Here is a 20,842-nt window from a genome sequence, read left to right as displayed (position 1 = left end):
ATGCCATTCCAGAAAAAGTATAACTAATCATAAATACATTCCTCACACCGTGAAGGCATAACACCAAGCTTCCCATCGGTTTTCCAATTGTTTCTCTGCCACATCATCAAAGGAAGTCCCGTATAGGACACGGTACGTTACCCCTGCGAAGAGGCAGCAGCTTGTTCTCAAGAACATCCCTGGCATCTGTTCCTTCATCCATAAGATCCAGTTTGGTGATGACTCCAATGGTTCTTAAACCTGCGTCGCAAACAAACTCAGTATTACACAGTCTGCAGAAGACTAACAAATTTTAGAGACATGTCTGTCCCAATGCTAAATGCAGGCACTCATACTTCTGGTCCTTTTCCTGTTCCTCTCTGTCTTACTGTTCGCTAATCCAATGCTACCCCAGTCTGGTGAATTTTGATGTGATGAGGAGGAGAGTTGTAAAACCACCCATCCACAAGGTAACTCTCACTTCAAGAAAGGCAAAACCAAATAGGTATATCACCACAATAATTTTAAATACATGCATTTATTTTTGTACCATGCATACATGGAAATTATACACTTAAACACTTAAAATTTTCCTCCAAGGTACAGTACACAAGATGAGTGCTTTGATTTTCTTATGTATTACCTTATTGAAAATAAACAAGTAGGACCAATGAAGAGTGTGTCTCGTAAACCTGAACTTATTCCTGATCCACTTCTAAGCACTTGACAAACAAATAAGAAGAAGAAAATTAGGTATAGGATAGTGTCATTACCAAAAATAAAGTTTCAAGTCTCACAACATTCACTGTTCATTAGAAAAAGATAGATGACTTAATGGAAAGAAGACCAAACTAAGAATCCTGACACTTGGATTCTAGTCTCGAGGCAAGTCACCTAACTCTCTTCTCTGGGTCTCAGTTTTCCTATCTGTAATATAAAGAGTTGGAAACCATAATCTCCAAGGTAACTTTCAGTAATAAAACCATATAAAAACCCAGACATTCTATGTAGCACATCGGACACCTCGTCTTTGCCCATTGTTTTCCTCACTAGATAAAATGAACGATATTTGCCTAGTGATTCGTATTTTTAAGTGCATTTCTTTGGACACGGTAAATTGAACACACGTCTTTACCTTTTTACCTAAAACCACACTAAAATGGCTGCTATTTATTAGGCCAGCTACAGTTTAACATGCTTTACATGTCTTAAATTATTGCTCTTAAAAAGGTTAAATCATTTATCTTAAATAGACTCCAACTACTATTTTTTTTTAAGATGAGGAAACTAAGGCAGAAAGAGATTAAGTAACTTTCCCAAGGCCATATAAGAGGTGGGTCTAGGCATCCAGAGCCCATGTTTTTAACCAATATACTGCTTCTCGCAACACAAAGAATTTTAAAATTAAAAAAAAGGTTTAAACCAAGAAAGTCAAAGAAAATGGGAGAGGACTGAAGAAAAGTTTTGAAACTGTAAACCCAGCAGGATAACTGCTAACTAAATTAACAGACTAGAGAAAGAGGAAAACTGCATCCAAGAGAGCCAACAACCGAAGCCCAGAAGTTGGATAATTTACATCACAGCCTCTCAGAAAGGTTCAGGGAGACCAACAGCTCTGATAATAATGGATGGTCGTGGGGGCAGTTGAGGCTGAAAACAAGAGCGCTGGATGAAAGCAGTGAGATTTCCATGGATAACATAGCTAGGAGTCACCCTGACTCAACCTGGCAGGAGAGTGCAAGGTCTACTCTCTGGAAACACTGAACTATGGAAAACTGCACTAATAGGCACCTGGCCCAGTCAGAGGGCATCAGGTATTAAAAGAGGGTGATTAAGTGAAATTCCACATACTGAATGGCAAGGCCTCTCTGCCCAGTCTAGTTTGAAAAAAAGTTGGCTGGTAGAATTTAACCCCCCAAGCAGGAGATTGGAAAAACTCTGTCTGGGTGTGTATTAACTATTCTTAGAGGAAAACATAAATATTAAAATTCAGAGGAATGCCAATTAAGACAGCCCAATAAATCATCCTACTGTGAAGCCTATAACTCATTTAATTGAGCACACCCACATAGAGTTTCCTATTAATGTTCCACTTTTAAATACAAATCAATAACTGTAGGTTACCAACTGTCACCATACAAAATTATTACAATATTAACATAATATAAATAAAATATTATTGATTTGATTTCCTATAAGTGACTTATTTATTTTTGCATTCTGTGACATATAAAATTGTAGAATCACTATGTTGTATACCTGAAGCTAATACAAAATTATATGTCAACTATGTTTCAACAAAAAATAAAAATTTTTAAAAATGATTTTAAATGTTAAATGCCAAGGAGAGTCTCTGAGACCAAAACAAATAAATACTGTAAAACAGAACTGAAGAAAACAAAGATAATACAAAATATAGAAGAAAAATTTATTATTTTTATTACTATCCTCAGAGAGAAAAGGGAGGTCACTGCATCCAAGGAACAAGACTAGAATGCCATAAAAGGAAACAAACAAACAAAAGGAATTCTCAGTAACAAAATATAAGAGTAGAAATTTAAAAAAAAAATGTTAGTAGAATGGTTGGAGTAAAAAGTTAGAAACTCGTCCAGAAAACAAAAGAAATAGAAGTAAATAATAGAAAAGGAAAAACTAATTCAAAACTAGAGAAATAGGGGCACCTGGGTAGCTCAGTTGGTTAAGCATCTGACTTTTGGTTTTGCCACAGGTCATGACCTCAGGGTCATGAGATCGAACCCTATGTCAGGCTCAGCACAAAGTCTACTTGAGATTCTGTTTCTCCCTGCCCCTCCCCCCTCCTCTGCTCTCTATCTAATTCTTTTTCTTTCTCTCAAATGAATAAATAAATCTTTTTTTAAAAAAAGAAATAATTCAGAAGATCCAATATCTGAATAATTGACAATCCAGAAAAACAGATTAAATGAAACAGAAATAGTTGGGGGGGCATACTATTCAAGAAAATATCCTATAAGTGGAAGATTAATTTTTGTATTGACTAAGCCCATCAAGTGTCCAACATAATATGAAAAACACACACACAATATGGCATAGCAGTATAAGATTTCGAAACACTGGGAACAAATAAAATATCCTAATAAGCTCCCAAAGAAGTTAAGAAAGTGATCAAAAAAAAGGTTTGGAAATCATTATAGCATCAGTCTTCCTAGCAACAAACTGGAAAATTCAACAGAGTGCTGTTTTCAAAATTCTGAGGGAAAAAAATTATTTCTAGCCTAGAATTCTAACCTATCAATAAATGTGACAGTAGAAAAAGATATTTTCAGACTTCAAAATCTCAAAATAATTTACCTCTCTTTCTCTTTCTTTGGAAACTACTAAAGGATGTGTTCTACCAAACATGGAAGGCAAGCTAACAAGTAAATAAGAGATCCAGGAAGCAAGAAATCTAATATAACAAAAACAAAGAAGGGAATTTTCAGGGTGGTGTAGATCCCAGGACTAGGCCAGAAGAACAATCAATATCTATTTGAATGAGAAGACATGGATTACTGAAGAGATATATCTCTCCACTAAGAAAAAAAAATGAAAGTGATAGAACACCTAATGCCTAAGATTTCTGAAGGTGTTAAGAGCTTTAGACTCCTAGAGGAGAGGCTGGGAATGCACTGGTGATATTTAGAAGACTATGCAAACAAACAAAAAGAGAGACAACTATCAACCTCAAAGACAGCAATATCATGTGAGAAAGGACATGAAATCATAATTTACACAGGGCTCATAAATATTTAAATATAATTATATTAGTAGAACACGGGAGGGTAAGTGTATATATGTATGGTTCATATATGTGGGTATGGGAAAGAGATAGAAGACAGCTAAATTCTTCTCTACAGTAGGAAGTCAAAAGTGAAAATCTAAAAACAGAAAATCAAGAAATAGTAGTATGAACAAACTACATAGAAATATGGAGGTAAATACCCAAAGAACGCTGAAAGTGATAGCCTCTGGAAATCAGTAATCAAGAGTCAGGAGGAGTGGGCAAGGGACCAATAGTTTTTGTTAAAAGCCTTTGGGACCGATTTTTAAGCTATGTATATTTATGACATTAATAAAAATAAAAGTTAAATTTTAAAAATATTTTCTTTACTATTCCTTTATTTCTGAAAAAGCAGAGAAACCTATGCTTAGTGGTATACCAGAAATAGCAAAGGAGATTATTTTCTTTTCACATTTAGTTATACAAATAGGCAGCTTAAAATAATGAACTCCTGCTGGCATACTAGAGACCTACAGGGACAAATCTCAAAAAGCCATTGCCAGAAGAGATTCAAAGACGACATGTTTTAAAAGCACTTCACTGGGAATCTAAAGAGTCAGATAAAAATAATAATAATAATGACCATGTATTGAGTCCTGATTATGTACTGAACATAGATTTGAAACTACACTATGAGATGGGTACCGCTATTTCCTCAATTACACAGATCAGGAAAGTGAGATTTGGAGAGGAAAAGCATGCTTACCTAAAAGCTCACAGCCTGTAGGTTGTGGAATCCAGGCAACCTAATTCCATTTTTAATCACTATATTTTTCTGCCACCCAATTCTGAGCTAGATTCTACAAGTGATTAGGTCTGTTATTTGGCAAGTTAGTTAGATTATCTGGGCCTGCTGATCTACGTATAGAACCAAAAGATTAACTAGATATCTCTTTCAAGTCCAGAATTCTGGGAAAGAAAAAAACTTACAGATTTAGAAGAGCTTATATACAATAATAAGTAAAGAGTGATTTAATAAAATTCTTGTCTTCCAACTAAAAGAAAAATAAAAATAAATTAAGAGCTAATAATGTGTGATGCTGTGTTTCGATTACATCTCTCTTCAGTAAAGAATAGCCATAATGATGAGTGCTGATGAATCCTGACAAAGACCTTGAAAAGACACACAAAGCACTTCGAAACTGATTCCTATAGCATAGAAGCTAACAGCACTCACTAAAGGACCAGATTGTTTGGCTTCAAACCCATCAGTGACCCTTATTAGCTCTAAGACATTAGTTTCCTCATCAGGGGATGACAGGGTGGCTCAGTTGGTTAAGCATCTGCCTTTGGCTCAGGTCATGATTCCAGGGTCCTGGGATCAAGACCTGCATTGGGCTCCTTGCTCAGCGGGGAACCTGCTTCTCCCTTTGTCTGCCACTCCCTGTGCTTGTGCGCTTGTTCTCTCCCTCTACCTCTGACAAATACATAAATAAAATCTTTAGTTTCTTCATCAGGTGTAACCACACCAATAGGATAATCATCCGTCACAGTTTATATATGATGTCTGGGATAATTATTAATTGCATCCCCTTTAACTCTTGGAAGACTTTCAGCAGAAAAATAAGTTATATGTTCACTCTAATTCATCAATAAAATGAGAAAATAACAAACCTATATTTTAAAATTAAATAAGAGAACTTCCACTTTCTGGTGCAACATGTAAGATGATTTGAAGTTGCCCCTGTGTTCTAACGAGCGGACAACTGAAAAAATCAACAACCCTTCTTAGATTCTTCAGAGAAGTGAGGTCACAGGACAAACCCCTAGCTCCCCAAATTTGGAGAGGCAGATAGGTAAATACAGAGAATCAGAACTTATGGAAGCAGAAACACACAAGCAGGAATTCCTATGGGAACCAGAGCCTGAGTAGGAAAACCTAAACTGTAACTGATGAATTTCTGGAACCTCAGTGACTTAAAAAGTCTAGGAGGTCCCAGTCATAGGGGAGCATCTATTTTTTTGTGCATTTGGCCTCCAGGAGCTTACCCAGGTTCTCACAGTGAATATCTGAGAAAAATCCCCTTGTGCTTCAGACAGGGGGAGAAAACAAGGAACCTGATTTAAAAATGGGTAAAAGAGGGGCGCCTGGGTGGCACAGCGGTTAAGCGTCTGCCTTCGGCTCAGGGCATGATCCTGGCATTATGAGATCGAGCCCCACAACAGGCTCCTCCGCTAGGACCCTGCTTCTTCCTCTCCCACTCCCCCTGCTTGTGTTCCCTCTCTCGCTGGCTGTCTCTATCTCTGTCGAATAAATAAATAAAATCTTTAAAAAAATGGGTAAAAGACCTCAACAGGCACTTCACCAAACAAAGTGTAGAGATGGCAAGTATGTATATAAAAAGATGTTCCACATCATCGTTCAAGAGGGAATTGCAAATTAAAATAATAGTGAGATATCACCAAACAGCTATTAAAATTGCCAAAATCCAAAACACTGACAAAGCAAAGGCCGCAAGGTTATGGAGTACCACGGACACCCATTCACTGCTACTGAGAATGCAAAATGGTACAGACAGTTTGGAAAACAGTTTCTTACAAAACTAAATATGTTCTTACCACGTGATACAGTAATTGCACTCTTTGGTATTTGCACAAAGGAACTGAAAACATGTCCACACAAAAACTTGCACACAGATGTTTATAGAGGATTTACTTATAATTATCAAAACTGAGAAGCAACCAAGATGTCCTTCTGTACATAAATAGATAAATAAAACTGCGGCACAACCACACCATGGAATATTATTCAGTGCTGAAAAGAAATGAGCTATCAAGCCATAAAAAGACAGGGAGGAACTTTAAATTCATATTGCTAAGTGAAAGAAGCCAATCTGAAAAAGCTACAAAGTTTATGGTTTCAACTATATGACATTCTTGAAAAGACAAAAGTATGGAGACAGTAAAAAGCTCAGGGGTTGCCAAGGCTTAGGAGAGGCAAGGATAAAAAGGTGGAGTACAGAGTATTTTTAGGGCAGTGAAAACTATTCTATATGGTATTACAATAGTGGACACATAACATTCCACATTTGTCAAAACCCACAGAATGTACACCACCAAGAGTGAACTCTAATGTCAACTATGAACTTTGAGTAATAATGATACATCAGTTCTAGGTTCATTGGTTATAAAAAATGTACCATTCTGGTGTGGGATGTGAATAGGTGAGGAGGTTGTGCACATGGGGACAGAAATTCTCTGTACTTTCCACTTAAAATTGCTCTAAAAAATTAAAATCTATTAATTGAAGACAATTAAATAACATAACACATGTAAAGTACTTGGTACATAAAAACCACCCAGTAAATGAAAGTTGTGATCTCACTAGCTTTGATTCTCACCATGCCTCCCACTCTACTCCAATCCTAAACTCCAGTCACACCCAACGAGTTGCACTTCTCCATGTGACTGTGCATTCTTGGGTTCTTTATTTTTATAACAATGCCTCTCAACTCTAAATATCCTTTCTTTCCCTTCTTTTTTTGATCAACTTAAACCCATTCTTCCTTTTTCCATCATTTTATTTTATTTTCAACATGATAAGTATACTCTTTAATCCCCATACTCTTTTACTCATCTGGTAACCATCAGTTTTTTTCTATAGATAAGAGTCTGATTCTTGGTTTCTCTCTCTCTCTCTCTCTCTCTCTCCTTTTCCTTTGCTCATTTGTTTTGTTCCTTAAATTCCACATATGAGTGTGATCTTATGGTATTTGTCTTTCTCTGACTGACTTATTTCACTCAACATTATACTCTACCTCTATCCATGTTGTTGCAAATATCAAGATTTCATTCTTTTTTATAACTGATTAATATTTCATTGTACATATACACCAAATCTTCTTTATCCATTCATCTATCAGTGGACACTTGGGTTGCTTCCCCAGTTTGGCTATTGGAAATAATGCCACAAAAAACACAGGGGTGCATGTATCTCTTTAAATTACTGTTTTTTATTTTTGGGGGGTAAACCCTGAGTAGTGAAATTACTGTTTCATAGGGTGGTTCTATCTTTAATTTTTTTGAGGAAACTTTATATACTGTTTTTCCAGAGTGGCTGCACCAGTTTGTATTTCCAACAACAGTGCATGAAGGTTCCTCTCTCTCTCTACATCCTCACTGACACTTGTTTCTTGTGTTTGTGATTTTAGCCATTCTGACAGGTGTGAGGTGATATCTCATTGTAATTTTAATTTGCATTTCCCTGATGACGAGTGATGTTGAGCATCTTTTCTTGTGTCTGTTGGCCATCTCTATATCTTCTTTTGAAGAAATGTCTATTCATGTCTTTTGTCCATTTTTTAACCGGATTATTTCTTTTCTGGGTATTGAGTTGTATCAGTTCTTTATTTATTTTGGATACTAACCCTTTATCAGATATATCATTTGCAAATATCCTCTCATATTCAGTAGCCTGATCTCTAGTTTTGTTGATTGTTTCTTTTGCTGTGCAGAAACTTTATTCTGATGTAGTCGCAAGAGTTTATTTTTGTTTTTATATCCCTTACCTCAGAAAACATATAAAAATTTTTGCTATAGTCAATGTCAGAGAGATTACTGCCTGGGATCCCTTCAAGGATTTTTATGGTTTCAGGTCTTTAAACCATTTGGAATTTATTTTTGTGTATGGTGAAAGAAAATGGTCCAGCTTCATTCTTTTGCATGTGGCTGTCCAGTTTTCCCAACACCATCTGTTGAAGAGATTGTCTTTTTCCAATTGTATATTCATTCCTCCTTTATCAAAGATTAATTGACCATATAATTGTAAATTTGTTTCTGGGGTTTCTGTTCAATTCCATTGATCTATGTGTTTTTATGCCAGCATCACGCTGTTTTAATTACTACTCCTTTGTAATATAATCTGAAATCTGGAATTGTGGTCCCTCCACTTTTGTTTTTCAAGATTGCTTTGGCTATTCTTTTGTGGTTCTATACAAATTTTAGGATTGTCTGTTCTAGTTCTATGAAAAATGCTGTCATTTTGATGGGAATTGCATTGAATCTGTAGATTGCTTTGGGTAATATGGACATTTTGACAATATTTATTCTTCCAACCCATGAACATAGAATGTCTTTCTATTTCTTTGCATTGTCTTAAATTTCTTTCTTCAGTGTTTTAATAGTTTTCAGAGTACAAATCCTACATCTCCTTGGTTAAGTTTATTCCTAGGTATTTTATTGTTTCTGGTGCAATTGTGAATGGGATTTTTTTCTTAATTTCACTTTCTGCTGCTTCACTTAGTGTATAAGAATACAATAGATTGCTGTACATTGATTTTGTATCCTGCAAATTTACTGAATTCATGTATCAGTTCTAGCAATTTTTTGGTGGAGTCTTCAGTATCATGTAATCTGTAAGTGACAGTTTTGCTTCTTTCCTACTAATACAGATGCCTTTTAATTTCTTTATGTTGTCTAATTGCTGAGGACTTCCAGTATCATGTTGAATAAAAGCAGTGAGAATGGACATCCTTGTCTTGTTCCCGACCTTAGGGAAAAAGCTCTTAGTTTTTCACCATTGAGTATGATATTGGCTGTGCGTTTTTCTTACAAGGGCTCTATTATGTTGAGGTATGTTCCTTCTAAACTCTACTTTGCAGAGGGTTTTTATTATGAATGGATGTTGTACTTTGTCAAATGCTTTTTGTGCACCTACTGAAATGATCATACAGTTTTTATCTTTTCTCTTCCTGATGTGACATGTCATTGTTTTGTAAATATTGAATCTCCTTTGCATTCTGGAAAAAATCCCACTTGATTGTGATATGATTTTTTAATATATTGTTGGATTTGGTTTGCTAATATTTTGTTGAAGATATTTGCGTTTATATTCATGAGATATATTGACCTATAGTTCTCTTTTTTGTTGTGTCTTTATCTGGTTTTCGTATCAGGGTGATACTGGCCTCATAAGATAAATTTGGAAGTTTTCCTTCCTCTTGTATTTTTTGAAATAGTTTGAGAATAGGTTTTAATTCTTCTTTAAATGTTTGATAGAATTCACCTGTGAAGTCATCTGGTCCTGGACTTTGTTTATTGGTAGTTTTTTTAATTACTGATTCAATTTCATTGCTGGTAATTAATCTGTTCAAATTTTCTATTTCTTCCTGCTTTAGTTTCAGTAGTTTACATGTTCCTAGGAGTTTATCCATTTCTTCTAAGTTGTCCAATTTGTTGGCATATAGGTTTTCATAATATTGTTACAGCTGTTTGTATTTCTGAGGTGTTGGTTGTTATTTCTCCTCTTTCTTTAGTGATTTTGTTTATTTGGGTCCTCTCTCTTCCTTTTTGGATGAGTCTTCCTAAAGATTTATTGATTTTGTTGATCTTTTCAAAGAACCAAGTCCTGGTTTCATTGACCTGCCCAATTGTCTTTTGAGTTTCCATTTTGTTTTTTTCTGCTCTAATCTTTATTATTTCCTTCCTTTTGCTGGGTTTGGATTTTATTTGTTCTTCCTTTTCTAACTCCTTTAGATAGAAGGGTAGGTTGTTTATTTGAGATTTTTCTAGCTTCTTGAGATAGGTCTGTATTCCTATAAACTTCTCTCTTACAACCACTTCTGCTGCATCCCAAAGATTTTGGACTATTGTGTTTTCATTTTCATCTGTTTCCATGTAATTTTTTATTTCTTCTTTGATTTCTTGGTTGACCCATTCACTGTTTAGCAGCATATTATTTAACCTCCCTGTATTGGGGCTCTTTCCACATTTTTTCTTGTGCTTGATTTCTACTTTCATAGCATTGTGGTCAGAAAAGTGCATGGTATGACTTCAATTGTTTTGAATCTGTTGAGACTTGTTCTATGGCCTAATACATGAGATTAGGATTCTGGAGATTGTTCTGTGTGCACTCGGAAAAAATGTGCATTCTGCTGTTTTAGGATAGAATGTTCTGAATATGTCTCTTAAATCCATCTAGTCCAGTGTGTCATTCGAAGTCACCATTTCCTTATTGATTTTCTGTTTGGATGATCTGTCCATCAATGTAAGTGGGTTGTTAACATCCCCTACTATTATTGTATTACTATCAATTATTTCCTTTATATTATTAACTGTTTTATGTATTCGGGTTCTCTCATGTTGGATGCATAAATATTTACAATAGTTATATCCTCTTCTTGGATTGTCTCATTTATTATTGGATAGTGTCCTTCATTGTCTCTTGTTACAGTCTTTGTGTTAAATTCTATTTTATCTGACATAAGTATTGCTACCCCAGCTTTCTTCTGACATCCATTGCATGGTAAATGTTTCTCCATCCCCTCACTTTCAATCTGCGGGTATCTTTCAGTCTGAAATGAGTTTCTTTTAGGTAACATATAGATGGGTCTTGTATTTTTACCCATCTGTCACCCTAGGTATTTTCATTTAGTCCACTTGCATTCAAAATAATTATTGTTAGATATGTATTTATTGCCATTTTGTTACTTGTTTTATGTTTGTTTCTATACATTTTCTCTGATCCTATCTTCTCTTGCTCTCTTTCATGGTTTGTTGGCTTTCTTTAGTGATATACTTGGTTTCTTTTCTCCTTATTTTTTGCACATCTATTACTGGGTTTTGATTTGTGGTTACCATTAGGTTTATATATAACATCTTCTGCATATAACATTTTCTGCATATATTAAGTTGATGTTGCTTAAGTTAAACCAATTCTTTACTCCTCTTCTACCCCACCCCAACATTTTAGGCATACGGTGTCATTTTTTACATCCTTTTATGTTATGAATCCCTTGACTGATTTTTATAGAAATATTTATTTTTACTGCTTTTGTATTTTTTTACTTTTCATACTCTCACTTATGGCCTTTCCTTTCCACTCAGAGTCCCCTTTAATATTTCTTGTAGGGATGGTTTAGTGGCCATTAACTACTTTAGTTTTTGTGTGTCTTGGAAACTTTATCTCTCTTTCTATTCTGAATTATAGCCTTGCCAGCTAGAGTATTCTTGACTGCAGATTTTTCCCTTTTAGCACTTTGAATATATTTATGTCACTCCCTTCTAGTTTGCAAAGTTTCTGCTAAAAACTCCACTGATAGCCTTATGGGGTTTCTCTTGTATGTAACTGTCTTCTTTTCTCTTGCTGCTTTCAAAATTTGTTCTTTATTGCTACTTTTTGCCATTTTAATGATTCTGTGTCTTTCTATGGACCTCCTTGGGCTGAATTTTTGGGAGGATCTCTGTGCCTCCTGTATCTGGATATCTGTTTCCTTCCCCAGATTAGGGGAATTTTCAGCTATTGTTTCTTCAAATAAATTTTCTGCCCCCTTCTCTCTCTTCTTCTGAGGTCCCTATATATGAATGTTATTATGCTTGATTATCACTAAGTTCCCTATTGAGCTCACTTCTCAATTTGCATAATTTTCTTTCCTTTCCTTTACTCAGTTTGGTTACTTTCCATTATCTTCCAGGTCATTAATTAATTTCTCTGCTTCATCTAGCTTATTTATTCCATCAAGTGTATTTTTTAATTTAATTTATTATGTTCCAGATCTCTGATTGGTTCTTTTTTATCTGTGTATTAAGAATTTCACTGATGTCCTCCAATCTTTTCTCAAGTCCAATGAGTATCTTCTGTGATCATTACTTTAAATTCTCTATCAGGCATATTACTTATATGTTTCTCTTTGGTCTCTTGCTGTAGTTTGGTCCTGTTATTTCATTTTGGAGACATTTCTCTGTCTTCTCATTTTGCTGACTTTCTGTGTCAGTTTTTGTCTGTTGGGAAGGTCAGCTACTTCTCTTGCTCTTAAGGATAATAACCTTATGAGGAAGAGGTCCTGCAGTGTAGTGTCCTCTGTTCCCTAGGGCCTGACACTTCAGGAAGTATCTCCTATGAGTGCTGTGTGTGCTCTGCTGTTGAGTCTTGGCCTTTTTTTCTTTCAGCCCCGTTGTCTGCAGAGGCTCTCTCTGCTTATTATGGGCAATGTTTGGTCCCCACCAGGGGTGGGGCATGTTTTAACAAGATGTGCAGTGGTCTACTTGCTAAACAAGACCTGCCTCTGCTGCCAGAAATGGCAAAACACACAGGTAAGGAGATAGTGTTTGCAGGGTTTGCACTGGTCTTCCAGGGGAAGGGGCCTACAGCACTGGGACTAAGGCCAGCATGACTGAGAAGGGCAGATCCACTGAAGCACAGTGAGGCAGGGCTTGGTGCAAGCAAGTTAGGTAAGGAGTGTTGAGGCTGTGCTGGTTCCCACAAGTGGCTCATTTTTTATGCTGGTGGGCAGGGGAGGGAAACAGACCTGCCAGCCCCTTTGTTCCTGGAGGGGTCTCCGCATGATCTCTATCTCTCTGGGCCATGCTGTTAAATGAGAAAATCAACCTCCTTACCATCTGTCCCTAGCATTTTTCAAACTGCTGGTTCCACACTGTATCTGCACTGGCTGTTTGCCATGCTGTGTCTTTAAGGGTGAGGACTCTGCTTCCTAATGCCCTACAGCTTCTCCCAGAGCTGAGCCAGCCAATTTTTTTAATTCCAGGGTTTACATCCTGCTGGCTGTAAGAACTCATGAAATTTGGCCCCCTCACTTTCAAAGACAAATATTATGGGGATTCATCCTACCCATTTGTGGGCTCCCCAGTGTGAAAGTCTGTTTTCCACCTTTTTCCATGCCATCAGCTCCCTCCCCACTGTGGATAGACATGGTCTGCTTTTTTCCCAGACCATATGTCATCAACCTTCCTACTTTCTTCAATGTGGCCTCTTTACCTTTAACTGTGGAGTTTGTTCTGCCAGTCTTCAGGTTGTTTTCTGGGTTATTTAGGCTGATGTGAGTGTTATCTAGTTGTATCCATGGAATGATACATGTTCCCAGCTGATGACTCCCACCCATCCTTCAAAATATCTTATAGGCCTGTCCTGCAGGTCCTTAATCAGGCTCCCACATGTAAAAGTTTGCAGCCATTTCTCTGTGCCTTCAGGCTCTCTATACACACTGAAATCATAATTCTTATATGAAACTACGGATCTGCTTATTTGTCTGTATCACTCACGAGATCATGATCTCTTCTATACTAAGGACTACATCTACTCTACATACTCCAAGCACAATTCATATAAGTGCTAAACACAGAGTGGGAACTCAATCAATGTTTATTTATTAAATGAATAAATGAGAGCAAAAATAAGCATATTTATTTTTCTTAGGTTCAGACAAGAATTTAAATACAAATTTCAATAAAGAAATATGATACCATTCTACCATCTTACCTAGGTTTGCTGTCAACACAATGATTTCCCTATAAAAGCACTGCCATTTCTTTCATTTATATACACAACTAAATTTAAGTAGTGTGTTGTTTCATCTAATTAAGAAATGGGAAAAAAGCAAGCCATGAACCACATTAGCAGTTGCCAGAAAAGTAATCTGGAACACGGTGTACACTAAAACAACAGCAATGAAAAACAAAATCAATGAAGAGTTTAGTGTAAACATGTATACTGCAAAATTAAAAACAGACTTAGGGAAATTAGATGTCCTTCAGTTAATGCATTTTTGCTGTTCTGGATTTTGGTGGGATTTGGGGGAGTTTGAAGTAAATGTTGTTTCTGTTTGGCAAAGATTATGGAATATTTTATTTCTGAAAGCAATCAGTGATGAACAGGAATAGTTTCATCTTTTTTTCCTATAAGTTTCCATTAACATTATTTTATTGATTCTTCCAACAATTCTGAATAACACAGTTTTCATTTTCAAAGCCATTAGGTAATATTATTGTATATGATACTAGGTAAATATTAAATTAAAAATAGAAAACACAAAAATTACTGTCGTTGTAATAGCAGAGACTCAATTTTGCTCACCAATATATGCCCAGAATCTAGCAAAAAACTTGAAAGATTTAATATTTGTGGAAGGAAGGGAAAGGAGAAAGAGAGGGCAAAGACAAAAGAAAATAAGGGAGGGAAAAGGAGAAAGAATTACTCCAAAGATAATAAAATTTAGGTGTAAAGTGGTTCTTTCCCTAAAACTTTGTACTGCAAAACAGACTAAGGCATGAAGAAACAAAAGAAAAAGAATCTATATATATTTCTACCTTTTTGTCTACTTAATCTCTACCTACTTAATGTCTACCTACTAAAGCTCTACCTTTTTATCTACTTAAATCCATTTCCTTTTCTTCCTTTGCACATAGTTTAACTATATTTCCAAATCTCCCTTACAATTGAATTACAATCTCCCTTATAATTTGCCTGTGACCGAGTTCTAGATAGTGGAATGTGAGCAGAAGTGGTATTTGCCACTTCTAGGCTTAGTCTATATAATTTCTCACATATGCACCTGCCTGCTCTATCACCTTCCACTTGATGGATCTAACCATTGTAAGTTGCTAAATCCTAAAGGATAACAAACACACATATCTGGGTAGCTGAATGATGTCACAGACAAGAAACACCACACTACCCTGAGAATCCACACAGGATGGACCTTTCTACTGTTTGCAGCATTACATGTTTCACCATACTTCTTTCTGTATATTAGTATACACAGTGGTACTTTGAAGGAGCTGCTATAATGAAAACCTGGCTTACCTACCAAAGAAACAAATATAGCAAGTTGGAAAGATCAAGATTCATGTCAAACAAAAGCTATATATTTTGTAAGCCTGCTTCATGTGATAACTTGTAAGACAGACTAAGTGCCTACTGAAAGGAGAAGCTATTGGAAAGAGCCAGAGTGTTAATTCATCTTGATTGTTCCTTGCTGCTTAAAGTAAGGTATTTAAGAGATGAGTTCACACAAGAAATTTATCATTTTGCAAGCAAAAATAGCAGGGATTAGAAAGAGTAGAGATTTGGGTCTCTGAATGTTTGAAAAAGTCAACTGTTCTTGTAGCCCCAACAGTAGAATAGACTGAAAAGCCTCTAAGAATAAAAAAGATACATTAATTATTTTCAGTTAAGCTAAGAAGCTCAGTAATTTCTGTTTCAGACAGGAAACAACAGATTGCACAGGACTGTGATATTTGAGAGAAGACAAACAAATAACATTAACCATACAATTAACCAATTTCTGCTTGGAAAACATGACTGGACTATAGTGCAAGGAGGAAAACTCCAAAGAGATCCCAGCAGTCACGCATACTTAAGGAGATATAGATTGGATTTCAAGGCGGCAAAGACAGCAAGAATATACAAGATAGTGTACCAGATAAAAGGGAGCTATGAATAGAAAGAGCTCTAGAAATGTGCTTAGGGAACCCCTTGAGTCTTTGAATGCATGCATGTATACCATAAAATTCTATGTGGCTGAGAAAAAAACAACTTCCAAGGAGCTCTAAACCAAACAATTCCAAGAGCTCGCTCAGGGCTGAAAATCATTTCTATTCCCACCAACCAGAGTGGAGAGGCCTGTTGAATTCAAGGCACCAAAAGGGTCAAACTTCAGTACAGGTTACTCTGGACCAACTTTTTAAAAAACCTAAAAATGACCTTCAAAACATCAAACTGATCTACAAATAATGCAACTACCCACTAAAACAAAGCCCAACACATTTTACAATATAGAATAAAACTCAGGACTCAACAAAGTAAAATTCAAAATATCCAGCATTCAAACAACAATCACTAGATACACAAAGAACACGGAATATGTGACCATTATCAGGAGGAAAAAAAAAAAAATCAGTCAACAGCATCTCACTTAGAAACAGTGGAATTCAGAGGGTTATGCTAAACTAGCTGTTATAAATATGCACAAAATGCTCAAGGATATAAAATAAAATGTGAAGATATTGAGTAAATAAAAAGAATATGTGAAGATGTCTTTAAAACTTCTATAGAACAAGCCATCCAACAACAATGTAGAACATACATCCTTTCCCAATGTACATTGCTCATTAATCAAAATGGACCATAGGTGCTACAAACAAGCAAATATCTATGAATTTAAAAGGAATAAAAATAATATCAGAAAGTTATCTGGAAAATGCTAGAAAACTAGGAAATTAAACAACATATTTCTAAAGTACCATGGGTCAACAATGAAGTCACAGAGAAATTTAAACATATTTTAAACTGAATGAAATAAAAGCACAACATATCAAAGTTTGTAGTATACAACTTATTAAATACTAAGAGGGAAACATAATTTTAAAATACTACTATTACCAGATAAAAAAGGCTTAAAACCAATGATCTAAGCTTCGACCTTAAGAAGCTAGGAAGAGAATAGCAAATTAAATTCAACATAAGTAGAAATAAAGAAATAATAAAAAGTGGAAATAGATGAAATAGAATACAGGCAATAAATATAATCAATTAAACTAAATAGTGATTATTTGAAAAGGTCAATAAAATTGTCTACTCTCATTCTGACTAAATGTTCTACTGGAGGCCCTAGCCAGTGAAACAAAGACAAATTCATTCAATCACACAAAGCTTATAAAGAAAAGAGTAAAACTGTTTATTCACAGACAGCAAGAGTGTGTCCGTAGAATATTTTTAAAAATCTACAAAAGTCTACCAGAAGAAATAAGTGGATTAACTGAGATCATAGATTAAATGGTCAAACTACAAAAATAAATTGTACACATCTATATATTGGCAATATAAAAATTGGCAAATATTTATTTAAATACTATTTAATATTTTTTCAGAGAGGGAGGCAGAGAGAAAAAGAGAGGGAGGAGGTAAGGGTCAGAGGGAGCGTGAGAGAGAGAATCATAAGCAGGCTCCATGCCCAGCGGAGAGCCCGATGCAGGGCTCAATCTCACAACCCTGAGATAATGACCTGAGCCAAAAACGAGGGACAGCTACGATTAACTAACTGAGCCAACCAAGTGCCCCAATACTCTTTAATATTTTAATAGTATCCCAAAACATAAAATACATAAGGATAAATTTCATAAAATATACACAAAAACATGTATGCTGAAAGCTATGATATATTACAAGTGACCTAAACAACAACAAAAAAATGTCCTATCATTGACCAAGGCACTCAATACTGTTAAGTCAATTCTCTCCAAATTGACCTACAGCAGCACTGTTCAATAAAACTTACTGCCATAATGGAAACGTTCTTTATGTAGGCTTTCCAATACAGAAGCCATTAATCACACGTGGTGATTTAGCACTGGAAATGAGGTATGACTGAGAAACTAACTTATTTTATTTTGTTTTAATTAATTTCAACTTTAATTTGAATAGGCACATGTCGCTAATGGTTGGCATATTAAACAGCACAAATCCCAGTAAATTTTTTTGTAGAAACTGACAGGCTGATTACGAAATTAAGATGAAAAGGCAAAGTACTTATTATAACTAAAACTATGATGAAAAAACTTGCACTCTCTGATTTCAAGGTTTATTGTAAAGCTACACAAATTAAGATAGTGTGGTATTGGCATAGGAATAGACATATAGATAAATGAACAAAAAAGAGTCCAGAATTAAAGATCACACACACACACACACACAATTGGTCTTGGACAAAGATGCCAGTTTAATTCAATGGAAAACGTATAGCCTGTACAAACTAAATGGTACAGAAACTACTGTATATCCATATAGAAAATAATGAACTCTCACCTCCCTCCCTTCATACCATCCACAAGAAAAGGATCACAGACCTAAATTTTTTTTTCAGACCTAAATTTAAAGCTAAAACTACTAAACTTCTAGAAGAAAACATGGGACAAAAATCTTTGCAAATTTGGCTAAGGCAAAGGTTTCTTTGAAAGGAATAAACCATGAGATTAAAGGGGAGGAGCTAGACGGCACAGGATTAGGTAGACCCTAAGCTTGTCTCCTACCTCAAATACAGCTAATAAATCATTCTGAACACCTGAGAAATCAATCAGAGTTCTGAGAGAACAAAAACTGCAAGTCTACAAGTCAAAAATTGACCACATTTTGGAAGGCAGTGGGTGCTGAGACTTGAATTCAGGGAGATATAGCTGTGGATATGGCCTCAGGGAGAAAACTGATTATGGAGGCTATGGCAAAGTATTATAAGCATCAGAGCCCAAAATCAGAACTTTAACAATTCTGTTACAGTGGGGTATATTCCTGGCTTAAAGGTGCACAGGTGGTGAAGCAGAGTGGAATCCCAGGTGTGATACCATGGTCTGAGGATCCCCTGGGTCACCAGAAGAACGGGTGACACCAAAGTGCTGCACTGTTCCCCGTATAGGAGCATGGAAACCAGCTGAGAACAGGGAGTGTAGTTGCTGGCTTTCTGCTCTGTATTGCCATAAACTGTGACCGCTGCATGTTCCTGTGACCACTTTCTGGATGGGCCAGCAAATGGCAGAAGCATGGGGAGACTCTCCTGGGGAGAAATAGCACAAGTCCACGCCACAGGAGTCCCTAAAATTTGTAGTTTTGAAACTCAGTCACACTCAGTTAAAAAAATAATAATAATAAAAAATTTTCTTTAAAAACCACCTCAGACACAGGCAAGGTGAACACAGAGTTCTGATGGAAACTGGGGAGGCAAGATTGATTACTGTTCTGTAAGGGCTCACTGAAGAGTGGGGTGGGTGTGAATTTTCAGCTCTGGGGCTGAAGAGCTGGACACCACCCATCAATGCTGAAAAACCTTCAGGGAGCAAACCAGTGCCACCTAATGCATCCAGAGCTACTTACACCAAGCTCTGCCTCCCTGCACCCTGGAGGTGCATTTCCATTAGGGGAAGTCCACCTGAGAATCAGCACAACAGGTCCCTCCCCCAGAAGACCAGTACAAACAACTAGCACATACAAAGTTTACTGATCACAGATGGCTGCAAATCTTCAGCTCTAAGGGAAAATAGTATCTAACATCCTTTGTACCTTTAGTCTTTAGTTTTTTATTATTTTTTTCAGTTAGTTTCTTATTTTTTCAATTCTGTTTATTAATTTTTTAAATTTGAATTTATATATATATGTTACATATTTTCTGTTTCCCTCCCTTTCATTGTATTTTATTTTTCTTTCTTATTTTGGGATCTAGATTCTTTTAACAAACAGACCAAAACACACCCAGGACCTAGTCTCTTTGGTTTGTTGCTGTTGTTGTTGTTATTGTTACTTTTGTTTGTTAGTTTTCTTTCTTCATTTCTTTTCTGGACAAAATGACACGATAGAGAAATTCACCCCAAAAGAAAGAACAAGAGTTGGTATTCATAGCCAGGGATTTAAACAATAAAGACATAAGTAAGGTGTCTGAACTAGAATTTGAAATAATGATTACAAGGATACTAGCTGGCCTTGAAAAAAATATAGGAGACACTAGAGAATCCCTTACTACAGACATAAAGAACTAAAATCTAGTCAGGCCAAAATTAAAAATGCTATGACCAAGATGCATTCCCAAGTGGGGGCCATAAAAACAAGGATGGACAAAGCAGAGGAGTGAATCAGTGATATAAAACATAAAATTATGGAAAATAATGAGCCTGAAAAGAAGAGAGAAAGAAAGGTAATGGACGACGAAGTTAGAATTAAGGAACTCAGGAACTTATTAAAATGTAATAACATTTGTATCATAGGAGTCCCAGAAAGTGAAGAGAGAGAAAAGGGGGCAAAAGTTTTATTCAAACAAATTATAGCTGAAAATTTCACTAATCTGGGGAAGACACAGATATTAAAATCCAAGAAGCACAGAGAACTCTCATTAAATTCAACAAAAGACATTTATTGCTAAGGCATATCATAGTCAAATTCACAAAATACACATACAAGGAAAGAATCCTGAAAGCAGCAAAGGAGAAAAAAAGTCCTTAACCTACAAAGGAAGACGGATCAGATTCACAGGTGATCTGTCCACCGAAACCTGGCAGGCCAAAAAGGAGTGGAAGGAAATATTCAACGTGCTGAATGGGAAATACATGCAGCCAAGAATTCTTTATTCAGCAAGGCTGTCATTCAGAATAGGAGGAGAGAGAAAGAGTTTCCCAAACAAAAACTAAAGGAGTTCTGGACCACTAAACCAGTGCTGTAAGAAATTTTAAGGGGGACTCTTTGAGTGGAGAAAAAATAAAAAGACTAAAAACAACAAAGACTAAAAAGGACCAGAAAACATTACCAGAAACCCCAACTCTATAGGTAACACAATGGCACTAAATTCATATCTT

At 35.9% G+C, this 20,842-nt stretch overlaps 1 protein-coding gene across 8 annotated transcripts in view; it reads right to left on the bottom strand.

The window, feature by feature from the left end:
* The window catches only part of DNM3 (dynamin 3), a 524,278-nt gene that overhangs the window by 336,811 nt on the left and 166,625 nt on the right, over positions 1–20,842 (bottom strand). For all 8 annotated transcript variants that reach the window (XM_026509365.4, XM_026509361.4, XM_048225441.2 and 5 more), the window contains exon 5: positions 142–240. In XM_026509365.4, the coding sequence (XP_026365150.1) occupies positions 142–240 (99 nt within the window). The remainder of the gene's footprint in view (positions 1–141; positions 241–20,842) is intronic.

This window comes from Ursus arctos, unplaced genomic scaffold (assembly GCF_023065955.2).
Source record: "Ursus arctos isolate Adak ecotype North America unplaced genomic scaffold, UrsArc2.0 scaffold_2, whole genome shotgun sequence".
In the NCBI taxonomy this organism is placed as follows: domain Eukaryota; kingdom Metazoa; phylum Chordata; class Mammalia; order Carnivora; family Ursidae; genus Ursus; species Ursus arctos.
The sequence above is the reverse complement of the archived record's forward strand: the minus strand, read 5'-3'. Positions and strand labels throughout refer to the sequence as shown.